A 23,110-nucleotide genomic window follows, 5' to 3' on the forward strand; every position below is an offset into this window, starting at 1 on the left:
TCTGCTCTGTGATGACCTACCTACCAATACTCTTCAAAACTTCGACTGACTCTGCAGTGGGTTTGCTCTGTTGTGGCCCATTACCTGTCTGCATGTCAAGAGTCAGCACTGTCTTTCCGTTGGAAGGACAACACTACTTCTTCAAGACTGCATGGAATTCCACTACTTCCGTGTGCATTCTCTTTTACAGCTCAGACTTTGAAAAAAAAAAAAAAAAAAAAAAAAAACACTGCAGTTTTACTGTGATGAATGATCAGGACTGTCTTTATGGACTGTGAGAAAATTTTAGCTTTTGACCAACATTGTATCAATAAGTGTGTGCATTTGATTTCTTTGTTATTGTAACTGTGAAAAAATTTTAACAAATATGTATTGGCCAGTGCCCAAAACAATTTGTAAAATTTTTTGTGGGGAGCATGGGGGCTATGTAAGTAGGCTGTTTAGGTTTTTATATTGGTAACACCACGTAGCGCTCTGTATGAAAATCACTGGCTGTGCTGTGTGCAGTCTGTGGCTAGTTTGCGTTGTTGTCTGCCATTGTAGTGTTGGGCTGTTGGCTGTTAACAGCGTGCAGCGTTGCGCAGTTGGAGGTGAGCCGCCAGCAGTGGTGGATATGGGGAAGTGAGATGGCGGATTTTTGAGAATGGATAATCTGGAGCTGTGTCCATCAGAAACAGTACATTTGTAAGAATGGATGTCATGAACTGCTATATATATTATGACTATTAAGGTAAATACATTGTTTGTTCTCTAGTAAAACCTTTCATTTGCTAACTATGCCTATCAGTAGTTAGTGCCTTCCGTAGATTGAATCTTTTATTTAGCTGGCAGTAGTGGCGCTCGCTGTATTGCAGTAGTTCGAGTAACGAAGATTTTTGTGAGGTAAGTGATTTGTGAAAGGTATAGGTTAATGTTAGTCAGGGCCATTCTTTTGTAGGGATTATTGAAAGTCAGATTCCATTGCGTTATAAATATTGTGTGTCAGTTTAAGCACAGTCTTGTATAATTTTTCTAAGGGGGCGTTTCAACATGTCTCGGTTACCTGTTGTTCGCATTGACGGCACTTTGAATAGTGGACGTTACATTTCAGATGTGTTACGACCCGTGGCTCTACCCTTCATTCGATCCCTGCAAAACCCTTCATTTCAGCAGGATAATGCACGACCGCATGTTGCAGGTCCTGTACGGGCCTTTCTGGATACAGAAAATGTTCGACTGCTGCCCTGGCCAGCACATTCTCCAATCTCTCACCAACTGAAAACGTCTGCTCAGTGGTGGCCAAGCAACTGGCTCATCACGATACGCCAGACACTACTCTTGATGAAGTGTGGTATCGTGTCGAAACTGCGTGGGCATCTGTACCTGTACACGCCATCCAAGCTCTGTTTGGCTCAATGCCCAGGAGTATGAAGGCCGTTATTACGGCCAGAGGTGGTTGCTCTGGGTACTGACTTCTCACGATCTATGCACCCAAATTTCGTGAAAATGTAATCACATGTCAGTTCTAGTATAATGTATTTGTTCAATGAATACTCGTTTATCATCTGCACTTCTTCTTGGTGTAGCACTTTTAATGGCCAGTAGTGTAGCAATTTATTGTAGACTTGCTGTTGGATAGTTAGCATGTGGGGTTATGATAGTTGTCAGTCAAATGCTGCTACAACATATTTTAGTGTTTCTTAGTAGGGTAAGATAATCATAACTGGCGATGATGATGATGTTTAGTTTGTGGAGTGCTCAACTGCGCGGTCATCAGCACCTGTACAAAGTCCCAACTTTTACACTACCCAATTTTTTTACACAGTCCAACCTAGCCACTGTCACGAATGATGAGGGTGATGAAATGATGAGGACAACACTAACAGCCAATCCCCAGACAGAGAAAATCTCCAACCCTGCTGGGAATCGAACCCAGGACCCCGTGATCCAGAGGCAGCAACGCTAGCCACTAGACCAAGATGCGGACGTATAGCTGGTGAGGTAGTCCTCATGGGAGAGAAAGCTCTGAGCGGTTGGTCCAATAATTATTGCTTGAGTTTTGCAAGGGTTTCGGTTGAGAAGTCACTGCTTACACCAGCAGGTAAATAGTTTAAGATATATCTGGAGGAATCAATGGGATTACTGGAGTGTAGAGTAGAAGGTTAGGAAAGCGGTGTCGTCAGCTTATTGATGGAGGTGAACAGGTTGTGTTTGTAGCATATCGGCAGTGTAGAGAATATAAGGAAGGGGAGAGAGGACAATCCCTTTGGGTACGCCTGCAGTAGGGTGGAAAGTGTGGGAATTGGTATTGTTAATGTTGACAAACTCATGACCTCCATTATCTAATTACCTCATATATGCACATATCAAAAAGAGTAGGTGATATGCCACAATTCTGACGTACTCCTCGGCTGACATTCTGATCATCCTAATACAGCTCTGCGTGTCTCACAATTCCCGAGAAATCCGCAGGAACGACGTCTCCTGCGTCTCGACGACTTCCGTCCACTGGAGTCGAGAGCGGAGCCCGTCAATCTTTTCGGGGAAGCCCGAAGATACTGGACGTGACGCAAACTGCGAGTCCCTTCACGCCAGGTGGCAGCAGCTTCGCCTCGAGCCGTTCTACTTGTCTGCCGGTGCGCCGCGGCAGGTGTTCAGTAGCTCTACGACAGTCGGCCGGTGAGGATGGTGTCAGCTGCGTGGAGGGGAGCGTTCTGCGCGGCGACGGCGCTGCTACTGCTGCTGCAGGTGGTGGGCGCGGCAGAGTTCGCTAGGCAGGGCTACAGCAGGCGACGGGGCATCAAGATACCGCGCATCACCACCACGTCGACGACGAGCACCCAGGCTCCAAAACACCCGCCAATGCAGGTATGCGAGTGCTAATACCCGCGCCTATCGGTATATTTTCTGCTCCGTTTCCACTCGATTGCTGCAGTCGAACGCAGCGCTTTGACAGCTGTGGCTACGATCGTGGTAGGCGTTCACGCTTCTTGGCTACGTCCTTCACGCTGACACCTGCACCTGTTTACATTACCGTGAGTCTTGATGGTGGCCGGCCGCAACGGAGAGTTTCGCTGCGGTTTCTGGTTCCTACGTGATTATATAGAGTTCAAGCAATATTAAAAAATATATCGGGTCAACCACTTGTTGAGCCGATATATTTTTTAACATTGTCGTTCACAACCACGACCACTCATCCAGTATGGATAAAATCAAAGAGTTCAAGCAGTTTGCCCCGCTCCTCCCTCCCTCCCGCTCCCTCCCCTCCCCTGTCACTCTATCTCTCTCATATATATATATATATATATATATATATATATATATTCTCTGTGAAATCTTAGTTGTGGCGACGGATAGGTTTGTAGCGTTAACTCAATGTCTAGGATAGGATTAAAGATGATAATTCTGTTGTGAGTTGGCGGGGCCGACGAATGTGGCTTCGAAGTAAAGGCTGTGCTAACAGATTGATCAATAGCGTAACATGTCAAAGTAAGCTCCATATGAAAGTTACTCTGACATTTATCGACGGATATTTAAAATCCATGTATGCAATTTCTAAACAAGAACAAAACAAAAAAATATGCACTTATTACGATACGTGTTTCGTTTTACTGATTTAAAACGCCGACAGTGGTAGCATTTGTTATATTTCCACTTCGTCTGTTCGCACACGTTCGAGGTACTGTCACGGTTGTTTTTGATTTAATGTTACATTGGTTGCCACCACTACAAATTTCGTGAAACACGACAAAATGTGGTACCAATAGTGTTTGTTTACGTTCTCGTGGTTAAAATTACGTCTGTATGTTGTGTATGTGTAGTGTTGCCAACTGAAGGCTAGTTTTCGGACACTATGGCCACACAAATGAAGAAATCACTTTGGCATATTGACCTAACCTGTCGCTTTAGATGCTAAAACTGCACCGCACATTTAGAAAAGCTCTATTACGAACACAAATCTGCGTCGAGTATTTTTGTGCGTTTTATGTAGATGCACCGTGTGGAAACGCTGCATAGCTCTAACCACCATAATTTGTTTCCAATGTGTATGTTGAACTTGCTGGGAGAAAGTAGTGACAGCTAAGGCACATCCGTTTCGCGATACAGTTTCATGAACCATCCTTGCATAAACGGACAAATTGATGAGATCTTTTTTATTTCCTACTCGGGGGTTAAAGGCTTAGTCGGAAAGTCATGATACGTCAGTGAGTGAAACAGTTCTTGTTCCGCATTAACTTCAGTGAGACGAAAATACAAAGAACACACTTAACTTCGTCAATAATGGCAAGTGAATTACAATTGCTAGCTATGAAAGTGAAAACATCTGCTACATAAATACATTGTGAGTATGTGTAACATTTTTTTTTTTTTAATGGGAAACTACATGCCAGGGCGCGACTAGAGCCCGAAATAGCTGCCTATTCGCGAGTCTTCTGCAAACTCACTACGGTCCGGAAAACCTAGGTTTTGATTTGGCACTGTTTTGGCTTATCGAATGTAGTAAGCGCATCGTAGGAGTAAAAGAAAGTGTCATTATTTTCAAAACTAGTCAAGAGGCACACAGAAACAGAGGTGTGTTACAAAGCATCACTTAATTTGAATGAATGCGTGTTTCGGTATATAACATAGGAAAAACTCAATGTCCCAACGTTGTATTAAATGTGTTAAAAATGTAAATATAAGTTACAGCCAAAAATAGGTACAAAAGCTACTTTTCGCACAACAGGGGTAGTGTTGTGCTGCACGGTACCGGCTCTGCAAGGTACGTTGGCTTCTGGCCTCCCCCTCGCCACCCCTTCCCTCTGGCCCACAACAAAAGATCAGTTTTAGCAGTACACACGTAATGCGGAAAACGAAGCTCTAAATTGTAATATTATACTGATCAGATAAAAGTACCACAGTTAGAATACGTAGGTTAATTCAGTGATAAGAAGTAAGATGTAATTATAAAGATCAGTATAGAAACACCACGAGAAACAACAATACAAAAAATTAATTGTGGCCGGTACTGTGTGAAGGATCAGTAGTAATTTTCTCGACAATTTTATTTTTGCGTCTGTGCCACCAATGTAAGTTCGGTCACGAAATCTGAGGTTTTAAGCTTTTAGTATGACAAGGTGTAAGATAGTATTTGAGTTCGAAGGATAATGTGTTGTTGTACGTCAAGTGGTTTTTTAACAGCTGGACTTAGATACGAGGAGCCGACACTCTGAGAGCTCATGTACCAGTACCAGGGGATAAACAGCCGTCAACGTAACTTTAAAAGGCAATTTTTAATAATTTTATCGAACTTCTGCCCAAATTTCGACGTCCTACGCGGCTGTCTAGGGCTGCGAAATACATATAACGCATTCGTGTGGAATTAATGCTAGATTTCGATGTGCTGAATTTACAATCTCAATTTTTTTCTGTTTCACGGGATTATTTTTGATTATGTTAAGTTTATTTGCAACATTCGGCACCGACGAACCAGAACAAATATTAACAGAATAGGACTGTCCCAAAATAAAGCTGGCCGCGGTGGTCTCGCGGTTCTAGGCGCGCAGTCCGGAACCGCGCGACTGCTACGGTCGCAGGTTCGAATCCTGCCTCGGGCATGGATGTGTGTGATGTCCTTAGGTTAGTTAGGTTTAAGTAGTTCTAAGTTCTAGGGGACTGATGACCACAGATGTTAAGTCCCATAGTGCTCAGAGCCATTTGAACCATAATAAATTTGAAGGAATCTAACTAGTTCGGATTAGCGAACAGTTTGTTGCTGTTACATTTTTATCTCTGTCGACAAAGTCTTTATTTACAATTTCACTTTTGGCAGTGATGCGTAAAGGGTCTGCTCTGTTGAAGGAATTATCCCAATCATAACAAGGAGTAAACTAAAATCGTGATAGAGGTTCGAATATTTTCCATTGCCGACCAGGCTGTTATTACCTCTGTAGAGCCTCGTGGATCTTCCTCGCACGAAATATTTGTGACAATTCATGCGTAAACCTACTGCGTGCATGTCTGTGCGCGTGTGTGTGTATGCGCACGCACGCTGAAGTTCTGTGTCGGACCGTGAAGTGTTTTCATCAGAACGGTGCAAAGTTTTCTGATGACTTCTGAATTACATTTTTTTTTTTAATTTGCTACGGTTAGGCGTCCCTTCTGCGTAGAAATGTCAGTGGTGCCCGCCAGACTACACCGGCAAAGCTGCAGTAGCGATAAACAAGTTCGGATTAAAAGAGTTGCGTGCTACCAGCACTGGGTTACGTATTTCGAAGCCGCAGGATCCGGTCTTCGTCGGGACTTCCTTCCGCTGTTTGTCATAAATCGATACAGAGCCAAATACGTCGTCCAGAACAGTAAAAATACATGAATGTTCCACCAGGTATTTTAAAGAAAGAGTTAATCCTTGAAAATTCCAGAGAAACATATAGATTCCTATAGTATTCATATTTGGCTAGCTTTGTGTGTAGTGTAGGATGGATAAACAATGTGCACTTAGGTTTCCACAAAGGTCTGATCCGACTATTTGCTCCAGGGCAGCGTTCCTCAACTTTTTTTTTCAGTGAGGTATACCAAAGTAAGTTTCAAACTTCCGCGACCCCTACATGTGATTTTTTTTCCACGATTCAAAAAACCAAACACACACAATACATTTTTTATTGGCGAACTACTATGAGCTACAAATTTGGCAACTTTATTACTCCAAGAAATGATTTGGCCATAAATTTGTTCTGTTCTAGATCTTTAATCTGCGGAAGATTAGAAGACAAAAAAATCTAGCGTCACACCTGACTCTTATTCGCGAGACGGTGGTTGAGAAACGCAGTAGGATTCTTTCACTTCCTTCATCGACTTGCCTAAGAGATCTATATGACAATAACTTGTTCTGTAGATTATTTTGATTACATAAACTCTCTATCATACTCAATGGAGTCTTGATATCAACTGCACACACCCTTACCAAACCCCAAAATATCCCGCGTTCGAACATATGCTAGTGAAAACAGGAGATGCGATTAGAAATGAGTGCTTATTCTCCACGCGAATTCATCTGTCAAATATCTAAACGGAAGCATCTGACTCCCTTTCCACAAATTCAAAGCATGGTTAGTCTGCAGAAATCTAGTATAGCGTTGTGTAAATTTTTGACGATATGCTTCCTTCCAGATTTGGTCACTATGTTTTGGAGCTGCCGTGGTTTCTTTACTGTTAAACATCACAAAGTGTTTATGTCGCAGTAATTTTGTACATACGAAGTATTGCTTTGACCCAACAAAATGGCTGAGAAATCAGTTTAATTCGGACAGTGTGTATTTAAGTTTTTAATTGCAATGAAAATATGTCAACGACGCAGGAACATCGAATGTCATACGCTTCAGAATTTTATAAGTGAAAGATCAGAACAAGAAAACGTCGAACTATCAAATGCCAAAACGAAAATAACAATAACCACAATAATAATCATATTGCTTAAGTGAATTTGGAAAATCTCAGTTCAGGATAGCGGGATTAAGGAATAAATCCTTAATTCTCTTCACCTTTTCTCTTACCTTCCGTTTACATTCAACGTAACACAATCAAACAGACCTAACGTACCTGCATCGTTTGTGTTCTAAAACGCAAACAGGCGTAAATGTTCACTGCTCCAAGAGAATTTTGTTCATATTTGATCAAATGCTATAAAATTTACGTTTTCAACAGGTTCGTTGGCCTGGGTGAATGTGGTTTCCTTATTCTGTAGCAGTGAACTCCTTAATCGACGTCACGTTCTCCCATTGAAGCAGCGATGTACTTCATCAGTTTCTGTTTTATGTCCGCGGAAGCGAAAGGGGGAGGTGAAAGTTAATGTTAGCATGGGTAGCCGTTATACAACAACCTTGAAACGTGGCCTCGGAAGACACGATTATCCGCTTCGGTTGCAACATCGAGGCCTTGATTAAAATGTCTACCAGCTCAGAAGCATGCGTACAATGATCGGGACTTGCCAGTTACACTGCACTCCTGAAGTCTGGTCGTCAGCTGTTTGTACCTCCTATCTTAAGTCGATATTTGCTGTGTTTAAGTCGTTCCTTTGAACTGGAACGAGATAGGCGAAGCAGCAGCGGTTTGTTGGCCCCCAGTTTTCAACTAGCGCTTGAGTGACAACGGTTCGTCGGAAAAAACCTAAATAGTGAAATCTGTAGATAATTTTCCATACTTCCATTATGAACAGGGTGTCATTTACGAAAAGATAGTGAGTTATGGGAAAAAAACGCCAATAAATATTTTCACATTCGCATTTTTGAAGGTAGCGTCACGAAATTTTTTTAACAAACCACAGATTCGGATTCAGCACCGCAAAACGATATAGAATGGAAGAAATCAAAAGTACCCCACAATTTTCCGGCTAGGGGACATGCTGATCACATATTGATTGTATTAGTGCGGACAATTATTATATTTCAAAGATGATTCGACGAGAATTCAATGTAAGCGGTCTTTTATTTTGGTCACACTTGTCGAACCGAAAGAAGCAAGGGAAGCTGACCTTACTCCCATAACAAAATCATTTAACATGTAGTACAATCTCAGATTTGGACAAGCGTGGGATAGGAAAATCTGCTACTGTCTTCTCAAGCTCAACAGAGACAACAGAAGGAATCGCCCGCGGCATTGCCGAGAGAGTCGTGCGGGAGAAGCGATTTAAGAAAACCACTAAATGAAGGTAACCATCCGTTCTCCTCACCTTTTACGGAGATATTAAAGCCTAAATTCAAAGCTGTTGCGAAAATTTCTTCTCGTACCGCTAAGAGACCGACGTCGGGGTCTGCTTTCAGATCATTAGCGTTGCAGCCAGGGGCGTTGGAAGCAGACAATGAGCGTAGCCGGGGTAAACATGAATACAAGTTTTCCCCAGGACAGCAGGTATTTGGCCCTCGGCCGCAGCTGCTAATCTCAACTGCTGTTGACCGGCCCTTTCAACAAAAGATGCAGAACACCATGAGCCGGACCCTTTTCAAATCTGCGTTACTGACCGTTGATGCCGGGAGCGAACATAGTATCCCTGTGAGAACATCCTGGTTTCCCTACAGCATTAGAGGATGGATTCATAAACAGCACGTTGTCGCTTCTTTTCCTCTGTCCTTAAGATACCGACGTTCACGAGATGTTAAATTCTAGTCTTCCTCATGTTTCCGTTTAACAATATCATAAGAGATTTTCTGGATGTCTTATCGAAAAGTTCACATGATACATTAGTTGAAATTATGTCTTATTTAGCTCTTACTCTGCAGCATCGCCTCCAAATGTAATCCCCACGGGAGTTGAATACACCGTTCTCAACTTTTCTGTCACTTTTGAAATGCACCACGGAAGTCTTTTTTTTTTTTTTTTTTTTTTTTTTTTTTTTTTTTAGGCTGCTTAGTACCCTCTGCAATTCCGCTTAAATCTCTTCCACCGGTAAATCGTCACCTCTTTTACCCGATGTTCATCCTGTGGAAGGGGAAGGAAGTCACACACAGCTAAGTCTGGCGAGTTCAGCGAGTGTATAATACTGCAAACGTTCTAAAACATCACGATATACCAGTTGCATGTGAAATGTACGGTGAATGGTTCAAATGGCTCTGAGCACTATGGGACTTAACAGCTGTGGTCATCAGTCCCCTAGAACTTAGAACTACTTAAACCTAACTAACATAAGGACATCACACACATCCATGCCCGAGGCAGGATTCGAACCTGCGACGCAGCAGTCGCGCGGTTCCCGACTGCGCGCCTAGAACCGCGAGACCATCGCGGCCGGCTGCGGTGAATGGTCTGACAATAAAGGAAAGAATAGTTACAGACAAAATACCTTCACTGGCCTTCAAAGGAATCACTCCTAGCTACAACACACTTTTAACATAGGTCGTAAAGCTGTTTGAAACGGTTAGCAAACCTACTTGCGGAATCGCTCGAGGTGCTGTGGTCACGGAACTTTCCAGACGCAGCTCGTATATACATATTACGGGAGAGAGGGAGAGGAGGAGGCGGTGGTGGCGGCTTAACGCTACTCTCGTCTCCGGTTCAAGTTGAAGGAATCTTTCATTGTAGCTATTGCTGCGTGTGGCTCAGTAATAGTGCTAGACCACATCTTGTCTTGGTTGGATCCCCAGTTAGACCTAGGGTTTTAGTGTCATTTATAACTTTTTTCCTGTAGCAGTGTTTGTTGACGTGAAAAATGCCGGAGTTGCACCATGGTTCGGATTCCACATTAAACTGCAAGTCCAAGTATAACTGACCATTATGTCTAGTAAAGCATTACCATGTTTAAACCAACTTTCGGGCTGATGCCAACATTTCCTTCAGCCATATTTGCAGTAGCAACCTTTGAAAGTAGTAAGTTTGAATCGCTTCGAAGCAGTCGTTTTAATTTCCCTATAGACTGCTGATGACCTTGAAGCAGTCGTATCACATATTTCCCCTCAGTCCTTCTCATGTTAAATACTTCTCACAGGATACATTCATAAGTTCTGACATAAAACGTTGTTACCAAAAGCTTGCTTCAACATTTGTGCCTTTCTGCAGCGGTTTTCGCAAGTTTAAAACAAATTTGTACACACATGCTGCTTTCTCAGGTCATCCATTGCCAAACTGCAAACTCGTGGACACGCAATAGAAGTAAGCCCACCATCTAAGGTAACCATTCGACTCGCACCCGCTTGGCCACAGATGCAAGGTGGACATATCGGTATTTCGGTGCACTAGTAACCATTTGCGAGCGAAATTCAAACTTGGGAAACTTTAGGTAACACACCGAATGTAGAAATAAGACTTCGGCAGTGTGTTCAGCCTGCATTGTTATAATCTGTCTTGTAGTGACAGGTGTTCTCTTGAAAGCGAAAGCTAGTTCATCACTTTGTCATAACTGGATCTGTGTGTTTCGCCATTTCGTAACAGGAAAAATGATTGATGAAAGCTGCAGATGATGATTTAAAGCAATATGGCCTCCCGCACTGCCAAACTGACCTTAAAATCTGTTCTAACAATTTTGAGTTCCAACTTAAGCGCCATCGAGATTAAGAAGCAAAGGGTTGTTTAATTAAAGTTTCGCTACTTGACAGGCACCCCATGAAAAACGAGTCATTGTAGGACAATGAAACTTTGTGGAGGGATTGTCATCATTCGCGGAAGGGAACTAACGAACAAACCATTGAAAGGAACACATTCTAATTTCCACATTAGAGATTGACATTTGTTAATTGCGTGCCATGCTTACGTTCCACGTTGCAAACGGTGCTCAGTGTAACAGCCATCTGCATACACAACAGCCTAGAACCAAACTAGAGATACAATTTTACAGCACTTTTCGAACGGTGGGCTATGGAATAGTCATGCCATGGCAGTTCGTGCACTCCTTTAAGATCACACATTGCGTCCAGCATTCTCAGCCATGGCAACAGTAACTTCAACAGTTTGTGGCGCAATTAGCCGTCGGCCTCTCCCAGGAGCTATTCCCAAATCGCCAGTTACTTCGAACTTCCGAGGCATGTTCTTCAAACACAATGCGTAAAGAGGACCTGTCTGTATTCCTTTAATGGGTCAATGCTCGCAAAGAGTAGCAGCATTATTGTTGATATATTGATAATACAGCTTTACAAGTAAAACCCTGCTCACCTTGTCTAGACACACGTTGACTGTCTTCAACTGTAATGCACACCGATGCTTGTGTTGAAGCCCTACGTCGCCATAACAGTACCGGCGCGTAACAGCTAGTCATAATACCGACGCTACTAACAAATTTTGCATCGCACAGTCTGAACACCATCCCTATAAAATTTGATACCCATTGAGTAAATAATAGAGGTGGAGTAGTATATATATATATATATATGTATATATATATATATATATATAACGAAAATGGTACAGATTACAGCGCGTGAGAAAACAGGATAAGAGACTCTAACAAAGTTCGCGTTTGACACAGGTCAGACTCACAACATAAATATCCATATCGGACTCTCGGTAAGGAATATGCCTTTTTCTTTTTTTTTCTGTTTTTTTTTTTTAAGTCATCAGTCTTCTGATTGATTTGATGCGGCCCGCCACAAATTCCTCTCCAGTGTCAGCCTCTACATCTGAGTAACACTTGCAACCTACGTCCTCAATTATTTGCCGGAAGTATTCCAATATCTGCCTTCCCCTACAGTTTTTGCACTCTACAGCTCCCTCTAGTACCATGGGAGTTATTTCTTGATGTCTTAACAGATGTCATACCACCCTGTCCCTGTGCCCTCGCAGGTACTAATGCACATTTTGCACCTGTTATTCAAGCTGGCTACAAAACTATTAAAGACTCCATGGGAGATGTTGTCCTGCTTCTCTCCCAAGGCTGTTTTCAGTTCTTGCACGGCTCGGGGAGGTGGTAGTCGTTGAGAAGCACGTCTGTCAAGGGCATTCCAGGCATGCGCTGTAGTGTGTATGATTTATGTCCGGGAGGTACGCAGGTCATTCCATAGTTCAATGTCTGCACTTTCCAGGGAGTCATACCCCTCAGTGGTCCCCTGTAGGCGGGCGTTGTCGCCCATAAACGAAAAGTCGGGACCTACCGCACTCCTAAACAGACGGATATGACCCAGAATAATCTCCATGCAATACCGCTGTGCTGTAACGGTACCTCGCGCAAAGATACGCGGCGGCCATTGTGCATAATGCCTGCGCACACCATAAAGCTTCGCCATATGGATGACGTTCATAAACATTCTGTGGAGTGTAACGTGTTTTCTCTTCTCTCCACACCAACTGGTGGTGAAAATCACTTATCTTAGCGAAAATCACTCTGGGCCATTACTGCTGACTCCAACCAACATTCTCCCTACTCTCTTCCACAACGATTGTGTCGTTGTGAGACGCATTTAACAGGCTTCCGACCGTACTAACCAGCCTGATTCAATCACGCGTAATACACTACTGGCCATTAAAATTGCTACACCACGAAGATGACGTGCGACAGAGGCGAAATTTAACCGACAGGAAGAAGACGCTTTGATATGCAAATGATTAGCTTTTTAGAGCATTCACACAAGGTTGGCGCCGGTGGCGACACCTACAACGTGCTGACGTGAGAAAAGTTTCCAACCGATTTCTCATACACAAACAGCAGTTGCCTGGTGAAACGTTGTTGTGCCGCCTTGTGTAAGGAGGAGAAATGCGTACCATCACGTTTCAGACTTTGATAAAGGTCGGTTTGTAGCCTATCGCGATTGCGGTTTATTGTATCGCGACATTGCTGCTCGCGTTGGTCGAGAGCCAATGACTGTTACCAGAATATGGAATCGGTGGGTTCAGGACGGAACGCTGTGCTGGATCCCAATGGCCTCGTATCACTAGCAGTCTAGATGACAGGCATCTTATCCGCAAGGCTGTAACGGATCGTGCAGCCACGTCTCGATCCCTGAGTCAGCAGATGGGGACGTTTGCAAGACAACAACCATCTGCACGAACAGTTCGACGACGTTTGCAGCAGCATGGACTATCAGCTCGGAGACCATGGCTGCGGTTACCCTTGACGCTGCATCACAAACAGGAGCGCCTGCGATGGTGTATTCAACGACGAACCTGGGTGCACGAATGGCAAAACGTCATTTTTTCGGATGAATCCAGGTTCTGTTTACAGCCACCTGTACACGTTCCCTGTCCGGGTGGAGGCTCACCGAACTTTGAATTCGTCTCGTGGTGTGGTCTATACTAGCTCCCTCGACGGATTGACTAACGAGGAGATTCAATCTTTCCTTGCTGAGCAGGGCGTGACGGCTGTCCATAGGGTCATTAAAAAGGTCAACAATGACCTTGTACCGACCCGGACACTTTTCTTGACCTTCGATAGTGTTAAGCTGCCATTGCGCATCAAGGCGGGCTACGAGGCTATTTCTGTTCGCCCCTATGTCCTGACACCTACGCGCTGCTACCAGTGTCAGCGTTTCAATCACACTCGACAGTCTTGTTCCAATGCGGCTAAATGTGTCACTTGTGGCAGGGATGCCCATGAGGGTGACTGTCCACCTCCGTCTCCTCGTTGTGTGAACTGTCAGGGTGACCATGCCGCATCCTCCCGCGACTGTCCTGTCTATAAGGAAGAACGCTGTATCCAAGAAATTCGGGTCAAAGAGAAAGTGTCCACCTCGGCTGCTCGCACGCTATTGGCTAGTAGGAAGCCCACGCTGCTCCCAGCAGGGAAATACAGTACTGTCCTCGCCTCTCCTCGGACTACCAGGGAGGTGGCAACCCAGACATGCGATCTGACCTTCAGCACCACGGTCGTCCGTTCGGCCAGTGCTAAGATCGCGCGGTCGACGTCTCCTCTTCCTCCCATCACCCCACAGACACCAGCCCCTTTCATCAGCTTCTGCTAAGACGAAGACCCCGAAGTCAGATGCACGGGCCTTCAAGAAGGAACCGTCCCGTGCAGACTTCCTACGTACCTCGACCTCCCAGCCTTCGACCTGTACTTCCACCAAACGTCCTTCCAAGAAGGCTCATAGGAAGCACAGTTCTCCTTCTCCGCCACGGCGCATTTCTTCTCCTGCGCCACCCAGCGGTTGCCGCCCCAGGCCGTCATCCGTTTCGCCTGGCCTCACCGCTGGTAGCCGAACATCTGGCCGTTCACCGGCGGAGGAAGCTCCCCCTCCCGGCCATCTTCCCAAGATGGCCGATGAACCTATAGACCCAATGGACGATGACTGTCCGCCTACTGATAGCGGCGGCAGTGCTCGCTCGAACCCAGGCCCTCAGCGGCCTTCGAGGTGACCCCTTCTTTCATCTTCCTTTTCTTCTTACGATGGCACTTATTCACTGGAATATTAGCAGCCTTCGCTCCAACCGAGAGGACTTGAAGTTGCTGCTCCGCTTGCACCGTCCGCTCGTCCTGGCCCTCCAGGAAACGAAGCTACGCCCATGCGATCAAATGGCCTTGGCACACTACACCTCTGTGCGTTTTGACCTACCCCTGTGGTAGGTATCCCGGCTCATGGATGGGTTATGTTGCTGGTCCGGGATGATATTTACTACGATCCCATCACGTTGCACACCGGCCTGCAGGCAGTTGCCATCCGCATTACTCTCCCCACTTTTACATTTTCCATTTGTACCGTTTACACTCCATCGTCATCTGCCGTTACCAGGGCAGACATGATGCAACTTATTGCTCAGCTACCTGCACCATTTTTGTAAACTGGAGACTTCAATGCCCACCATCCCCTTTGGGGCTCTCCAGCATCCTGCCAGAGGGGCTCCCTGTTAGCAGACCTTTTCAACCAGCTCAATCTTGTCTGCCTCAATACTGGCGCCCCTACTTTTCTTTCGGACACATCTCACACCTATTCCCATTTAGACCTCTCTATATACTCCCCAACTTGCACGCCGGTTTGAGTGGTATGCACTTTCTGATACATATTCGAGCGACCACTTCCCGTGTGTTATCCATCTCCTGCAGCATACACCCTCTCCGTGCTCATCTAGTTGGACCAGCTCCAAAGCAGACTTCTCTTCCAGGGCGACCTTTCAGGATCAAACCTTCACAAGCTGCGATCGTCAGGTCGCACACCTCACGGAAGTCATTCTCGCTGCTGCTGAATATTCCATCCCTCACCCTACTTCTTCTCCACGTCGCGTATCGGTCCCCTGGTGGACCGCAGCATGTAGAGACGCTTTACGTGCTCGTCGACGTGCTTTACGCACCTTTAAACGCCACCCTACAGTGGCAAATTGTATCAATTATAAACGATTACGTGCACAGTGTCGTCGTATTATTAAAGAAAGCAAGAACGCCAGCTGGGCTGCTTTCACAAGCACCTTCAACAGTTTTACTCCTTCTTCTGTTGTCTGGGGTAGCCTGCGCCGGCTATCTGGCACTAAGGTCCACTCACCAGTTTCTGGCTTGACGGTCGCGAATGACGTCCTTGTGGCCCCTGAGGATGTCTCCAATGCCTTCGGCCGCTTTTTCGCAGAGGTTTCGAGCTCCGCTCATTACCACCCTGCCTTCCTCCCCCGCAAAGAGGCAGAGGAGGCTAGGCCACCTAACTTCCGCTCCTCGAATCTTGAACTCGAATACGCACTTGGCCGATCACTGTCCTCCGCTCCAGGGCCTGATTCTATTCATATTCAGATGCTGAAGAACCTTTCTCCTGCGGGTAAAGGTTTTCTTCTTCGTACTTACAATCACATCTGGATTGAGGGACATGTTCCCGCATGCTGGCGCGAGTCTATTGTTGTCCCGATTCCTAAGCCGGGGAAGGACAAGCACTTGCCTTCCAGTTATCGACCCATCTTGCTTACCAGCTGTGTCTGTAAAGTGATGGAGCGAATGGTTAACTCTCGATTGGTTTGGCTGCTCGAGTCTCGACGCCTACTTACCAATGTACAATGTGGATTTCGTAGGCGCCGCTCTGCTGTTGACCATCTGGTTACCTTGTCGACCTTCATTATGAATAACTTCTTGCGGAAGCGCCCGACCGCGGCTGTGTTCTTTGATTTGGAGAAAGGCTTACGACACCTGTTGGAGGGCGGGCATTCTCCGCACCATGCATACATGGGGCCTTCGCGGTCGCCTCCCTCTTTTTATTCGTTCCTTTTTAATGGATCGACAGTTCAGGGTACGTGTGGGTTCTGTCCTGTCAGACACCTTTCGCCAGGAGAATGGGGTGCCACAGGGCTCAGTTTTGAGCGTCGCTCTCTTCGCCATCGCGATCAATCCAATAATGGATTGCCTCCCAGCTGATGTATCAGGCTCCCTTTTCGTGGACGATTTTACCATCTATTGCAGCGCGCAGTGTACACGTGTCCTGGAGCGCTGTCTTCAGCGTTCTCTTGACCGTCTTTACTCCTGGAGTGTCGCCAATGGCTTCCGTTTTTCTGCCGAGAAGACAGTCTGTATTACCTTCTGGCGCTACAAAGAGTTTCTCCCACCGTCCTTACGACTCGGTCCCGTTGCTCTCCCAATCGTGGAGACAACAAAATTTTTAGGTCTTACATTTGACAGGAAACTTAGCTGGTCTCCACATCTGTTATATTTGGCTTCCCGTTGTACCCGTTCTTTAAATGTCCTCCGTGTTCTCAGTGGTATGTCGTAGGGAGCGGATCGAACCGTCCTACTTCGTCTATATCGGTCGATCGTCCGCTCCAAGCTGGATTATGGGAGCTTCGTGTACTCCTCTGCACGGCCATCCATCTTACGCCGCCTCAACTCCATACAACATCAGGGTTTACGACTTGCGATCGGAGCGTTTTATACTAGTCCCGTAGAGAGTCTTCATGCTGACGCTGGCGAATTGCCACTCACCTACCGGCGCGATATACTGCTTTGTCGGTATGCCTGTAGGCTACTGTCAATGCCCGACCACCCGTCTTATCGTTCCTTTTTTGACGACTCTCTCGACCGTCAATACGGGTTGTATGTCTCTGCCCTGCTACCCCCTGGAGTTCGCTTTCGTCGCCTCCTTCAACACCTTAATTTTTCACTCCCTGCAACCTTTAGAGTGGGCGAGAGCCACACGCCACCTTGGCTCCAGGCTCAGGTCCGCGTTCACCTTGACCTCAGCTCGCTCCCAAAAGAGGTTACCCCCGGTTCGGTCTACCACTCCCGTTTTGTTGAACTTCGTTCTAAGTTCATCAATATGACCATTTATACAGATGGCACAAAGACCAATGGCGGGGTCGGGTGTTCTTTTATTGTCGGGGCACAAAGTTTCAAATACCGGCTCCATGGCCATTGTTCGGTCTTCACAGCTGCGCTCTTTGCCCTCTACCAGGCTGTTCTTTACGTCTGCCGCCACCGACATTCTGCTTACGTCATCTGCTCCGATTCCCTGAGCGCCATCCAGAGCCTCAGTGATCCGTATCCGGTTCACCCTTTCGTGCACCGGATCCAACGCTCTCTTCAGCAGCTGGTGAACGTCGGTTCTCCGGTTAGCTTTATGTGGGTCCCTGGCCATGTCGGTATCCCTGGGAACGAAGCAGCAGATGCCACGGCCAAGGCTGCGGTCCTCCAGCCTCGGACAGCTTCTTGTTGTGTCCCTTCGTCGGATTGAAGCAGGGTAATTTGTCGGCGCATTTTATCGCTGTGGCATGCCGATTGGGCTGCACTTACAGACAACAAGCTTCGGGCCTTGAAACCTCTTCCCGCGGCTTGGACGTCCTCCTCCCGCTCTTCTCGGCGGGAGGAGGTCGTTTTGGCCCGGTTACGCATTGGACACTGCCGGTTCAGCCATCGCCATCTGCTGACGGCTGCGCCGGCGCCGTTCTGCACATGTGGGCAATTGCTGACGGTCCGCCACATTTTAATGTTCTGTCCGGATTTTAACACACTGCGTCTTGATCTTAGCCTGCCATGTACTCTAGATGCCATTTTAGCGGATGACCCACGAGCAGCTGCTCGCGTTCTTCGTTTTAGCAATTTGACAAACCTCTCTAAGGACATTTGATGATGCTGTTTTTTAATCCTATGCCTGTCAGTCTGTCTTTTATCGTGTTTTCCCTTTTAGTTGTTGTTTTAAACTTGTGCCTCGCGGTGCATTCTTAACGTAGTCAGGGCGCTAATGACCACTGAAGTTGTGCGCCCTAAAACCACAAAAAAAAGCATCCGTGTTTGGGGGACATCGCGGTGAACGCACATTGGAAGCGTGTATTCGTCATCGCAACACTGGCGTATCACCCGGCGTGATAGTATGGGGTGCCATTGGTTACACGTCTCGGTCACCTTTTGTTCTCGTTGACGGCACTTTGAACAGTGGACGCTTCATTTCAGATGTGTTACGACCCGTGACTCTACCCTTCATTCGCTCCCTGCGAAACCCTAGATTTCAGCAGGATAATTCACGACCGCATGTTGCAGGTCCTGTACGGGCCCTTCTGGATACAGAAAATGTTAGACTGCTGCCCTGGACAGCACATTCTCCAGATCTCTCACCAACTGAAAATGTCTTGTCAATTGTGGCCAAGCAACTGGCTCGTCAAAATATTCAAAATATGCCAGTCACTGTTCTTGATGAACTGTGGTATCGTGCTGAAGCTGCATGGGCAGTTGTACCTGTACACGCCATCCAAGCTCTGTTTGACTCGATGCCTAGGCGTATCGAGGCCGTTATTACGGCCAGAGGTTGTTGCTCTGGGTACTGATTTCTCAGGATCTATCCACCCAAACTGCGTGAAAATGTAACCACACGCCAGTTCTAGTATAATATATTTGTCCAAAGAATACTCGTTTATCATCTGCATTTCTTCTGGGTGTAGCAGTTTTAATGGCCGGTAGTGTAGTTGTGGCGGAGACTAGTGTACCGGTAGCGCTTGCAAGGACCGCACCGATCTGCCTAGGAGTGAGATGTCTGTTCGCTTCCGCCACTAGGGCTACGAATCGATTCTGTTGAGGTGTGCTGTTCCGTCTACGGCACCGGCATGCTTTCGCCTAGCATTTGCACCTCCAGCTGCCTTTCTTAATCACGAGATGACACTCTTGGACAAACACATTTCTGCAGCCACAGTAGTGACATTTCGACTGGTTTAGAGTCGTTCAACTAGTCGTCGACGACCGTAATCGTACAAATGGTGTCTTGTAGACGTGTTCCGTACCACACGGAATGTGGCACTGATCAGTTTCGCAACGTCATTCGTCAGACATCGTACTGCATGAACTGTCGAATGCATACAGAGCGTTCGAGCAGAGGCTTCGCTACAGTTAACAGGTCCCGACCTCTACGTTTGCTTTTACTATCACTGATCGCGTGTTCCGTTGCAATTGTCGGTCGTTCCGTAACAACTGGCAATTCTTCCTTAGCAAGTGTAACTTGTTCCTTAGCAATTGTGAAGCAGTGCAATTTTCCTCGTGCATTGCTTCAAGTATATTACATACAGGGTTGCTGAACAAGTGTGTTACATTCGTTTCAGTGAATGCACGCAGTGGGATCACAGGTGATGCAGTTTTGGACGTCTGTCCAAAGAAAGTACTGCCGTAGGGCGCATAAGTTGGACTTAAATAACATGAAAATATAAGAATGCTTAGTCTCGCAGAGATAAATATTGATTATATTTTGTCGGGCTTCAGTCACTTAGTGGTTTAAAATCGGCAAGCTTTCGAAGGAGTAATTCTTGGCCATTGTGAAGTGATTTGACCCCACTTGACAATGGCTGAGGAGTACTCTGTCAAAAGCTCGTGGATTTTAAAGCAGCTGATGCGACTGGAAGCCCGAGAATTTTATCAACAAGTAAAGATCATAAAAGGACACTGTTTGGAGGCGTGATAAAAAACTAGTAACGAGAATAACATCCGGTTACAAGATAAAAAGGGAACAACTATGCACCAATTTACACGACTGTTCCTGTCAATGAAGTAGCCTACCTTCCGTATTCCGGCCCTTACGTGGATGGCTTCTTTAACTACTGAACGGTGACACTTTTTTGATCTTGAAAGGAAGACATCAATCACCTTTTTATCTGTCTGTGCCAAAAGACACAGAATTACTGCAGTTCTTACATGAAGTCGTGGAGCTTAGTCACCAGCCTGTGTTTACAGGAATTCCTTAACAACGAAAGATCACAGAATTTGCGAAGGGTTGTTCAGATACGTACTCTTCCTGCCGACATCCACATCTGATACTGACATACTGCAGCCAACCACATGCAAAAAATGTTTCATAATATTTTACTTTGCCTTACAGTGCAACCTGATTGCACTGAGCGAGGTGGCTCAGTGGTAATACAATGGACTCATGCTCAGGAGAGTGGAGGCTCAAACCCCCTTCCGAACCATGAGTGATATCTCTAAACCACTTAAGGCGAATTCTGCGATAATTCCTTTCAAAGGGCACGGTCGACTTTCTTCCCCAATCCGAGCTTGTGCTCCGTTTGCATTTACGTCGTCGCCGACGGAAAGTTATACCCTAACCTTCCAGTTGACCTCTGATTCTGTCGTTTGGGTAGTCCATAAACGTATGCCTGTGTAACTGCGTGCATGCGTGCCCATCCACTTGTGAAAAATATCAAATTTAGCTCGGTATCGGCATCCCGGAGTGACTTTCAGAAGTAGGTAGACGATCAAAAACCTGGGAATGACACTTCTGAATTACTAACGTAACACTAAACAGACTAATCTACCGATATACAATAAATTCGTTTAATTTGGTTTTTTATTGCCACTCAAAGGTTCTCAAACATTTTGTTAATACTACCCTGTTCACCATGCTATATATTCTTTTCTTCACTGACTGACCGCAGTTTCAGCGAAATTGACTATCAACATATTTTTGTGTTACGCTTAGATATTTTCATGAGGTACGAAAATGTAATTTACTCGGTGTGGTAGTAATATTATTTAGTTAAAACGATGATCATAATATTAATTTCCTTTCACAGAGGGAGTGCTCTTCATAATGGGGCAAATGCATGCTGATACACACTGACGACCAAGCGTTTAGAAAAAACAGCATATTTTGTGCGGCTCGGTTGATGCATGAGCCATTTATATTAGCGTCCTTTCAAGGCAACGTTTAGCTCAGTCGGCTCTCTATGTGGAAACTTCTTTTAATTCCATATTTTCCGAAATTTACCTTAATTAGGTTACAAATACGAGTAAACCGGTATAACGCTCAATACGTTGATTTCATTAATATTTTCATAACGCTCAAGAAAAGGAAAGGGGGGAATGGAAATTTGAGATTGCGAATACATTTCCAGGGTGGAATTGTAAGGCCTATATAAAAGCTTCGTATATAAAATTAGATACTTATTTTACAGTGGACGATTTAAGCGTGCTGGGACGATGTTGATCGTAAAAACACGTAAGCTGTAATTTTATTGGTGGTCCTTGCACACGTTATAAAGGCCGCATTTTGCTTATTACATGGCTGTATTAATCTATACAAAAACAAACTTTCTTTACGTTCATAAATGGTTGTCGCACACTTTGGCAGCAAACGACGCACAACGAATCATTTGGCAAGTACAGCTAATGAAGTACAGCGGAAAGTATTTTGATGCACTTTCTAGAGATGTGATTTTTTTTTTGTCCTCAGCGATGAAATAAGGGCAGTTTTTAAACTTTTTTTTAGCAAACTCCTTACCCGACAATAAAAACGGACACCGGAGGGTTTCACTAGCGGAGTGCATTAGGGTATATCACTTCAACACTCCACCAAGACAATACTTCTTTGTCTTGAAAAATCTCATCGTATAATTGTGGAATTGTTTGACCTCCCCACGAGTCAATTAAAAGAAGAAATTTGTTTTCCTGTACGTAAGGCTTCATCGCATCAGTCAGAAATTTTTGGTGTAAGGCTGTTGTTAGTTTCCCATATTTTGATGACAATAATGAACGACACTCCCATATTTTGTCGAGCGTTCATCCACCGCTTCTTGAATCCTCGGTCCGAGAGAGCCAGAACTCTCTTGGAGGAATACCAACCAGCTCCGTTGCCGTAGCTTGCGTGAACCCCAACGTCCGATAGCCAATGTTACAGCACAGAAAAGCTATTGCTAGAGTGCCGCTGCCAAGGATTACTCGAAGATCAAAATAAAACTAAAGGCACCCATGCATAGGCCTACCAGTCGGCCGACACTTGACTCTTCAAACGCTGTCGTGGGCTCTCATTGAAGTCTGGGAACAGATACCGCAGTGTGACCTCCGTAGGCGTACAAGGAGCATGGCACATAGGCGTCGGGCAGTGATAAACGCTCACGGACGGACTACACATTATTGAAGCTCTCAAAGTCCAATGAAAAGCACGCAGGAATACGGGATGAATGATTGTTTCCACTTTGTTTTCCTCATCTGTCGCACATTTCAGTTCTTTTTTATGTAAACAATCGAGGATGTAATAATGTTTTGTTGTATACTACTTGATTTGTGAAAGATAAAAGTATAATTTGATAACATACCCAGTCAGTAGTTATTGCTCAATGGAGTATAGCAGACGCCCAAAGTCATGTTCCCCTAATTTTTTGAGCAGTGTACGTTGACATCTCAATCTTTCCTCCAATTATTCCATAGAAATTGAGAATGTCATGGGAAGAAACCCTGTCACATACATGTACACGCATATCATTCACACGTTATCAGTTAACCAAAAGAAAGAATACACTAAAAATAATAATGTAAGTAAATTGTATTAAATATTATCGATATGAGTGGTTTCTTCACTGATAC

General features: G+C 45.3%; 1 protein-coding gene across 1 annotated transcript in view; it reads left to right on the forward strand.

The window, feature by feature from the left end:
* Positions 1 to 2,648: 2,648 nt before the first annotated feature.
* The window catches only part of LOC126412508 (vascular endothelial growth factor A-like), a 108,056-nt gene continuing 87,594 nt past the window's right edge, over positions 2,649 to 23,110 (forward strand). Inside the window, exon 1 of the mRNA XM_050082135.1 lies at positions 2,649 to 2,847. Coding sequence (XP_049938092.1) covers positions 2,665 to 2,847 — 183 coding nt within the window. The 5' untranslated portion in view covers positions 2,649 to 2,664. The remainder of the gene's footprint in view (positions 2,848 to 23,110) is intronic.

Source organism: Schistocerca serialis, chromosome 7, assembly GCF_023864345.2.
Source record: "Schistocerca serialis cubense isolate TAMUIC-IGC-003099 chromosome 7, iqSchSeri2.2, whole genome shotgun sequence".
Lineage (NCBI taxonomy): Eukaryota > Metazoa > Arthropoda > Insecta > Orthoptera > Acrididae > Schistocerca > Schistocerca serialis.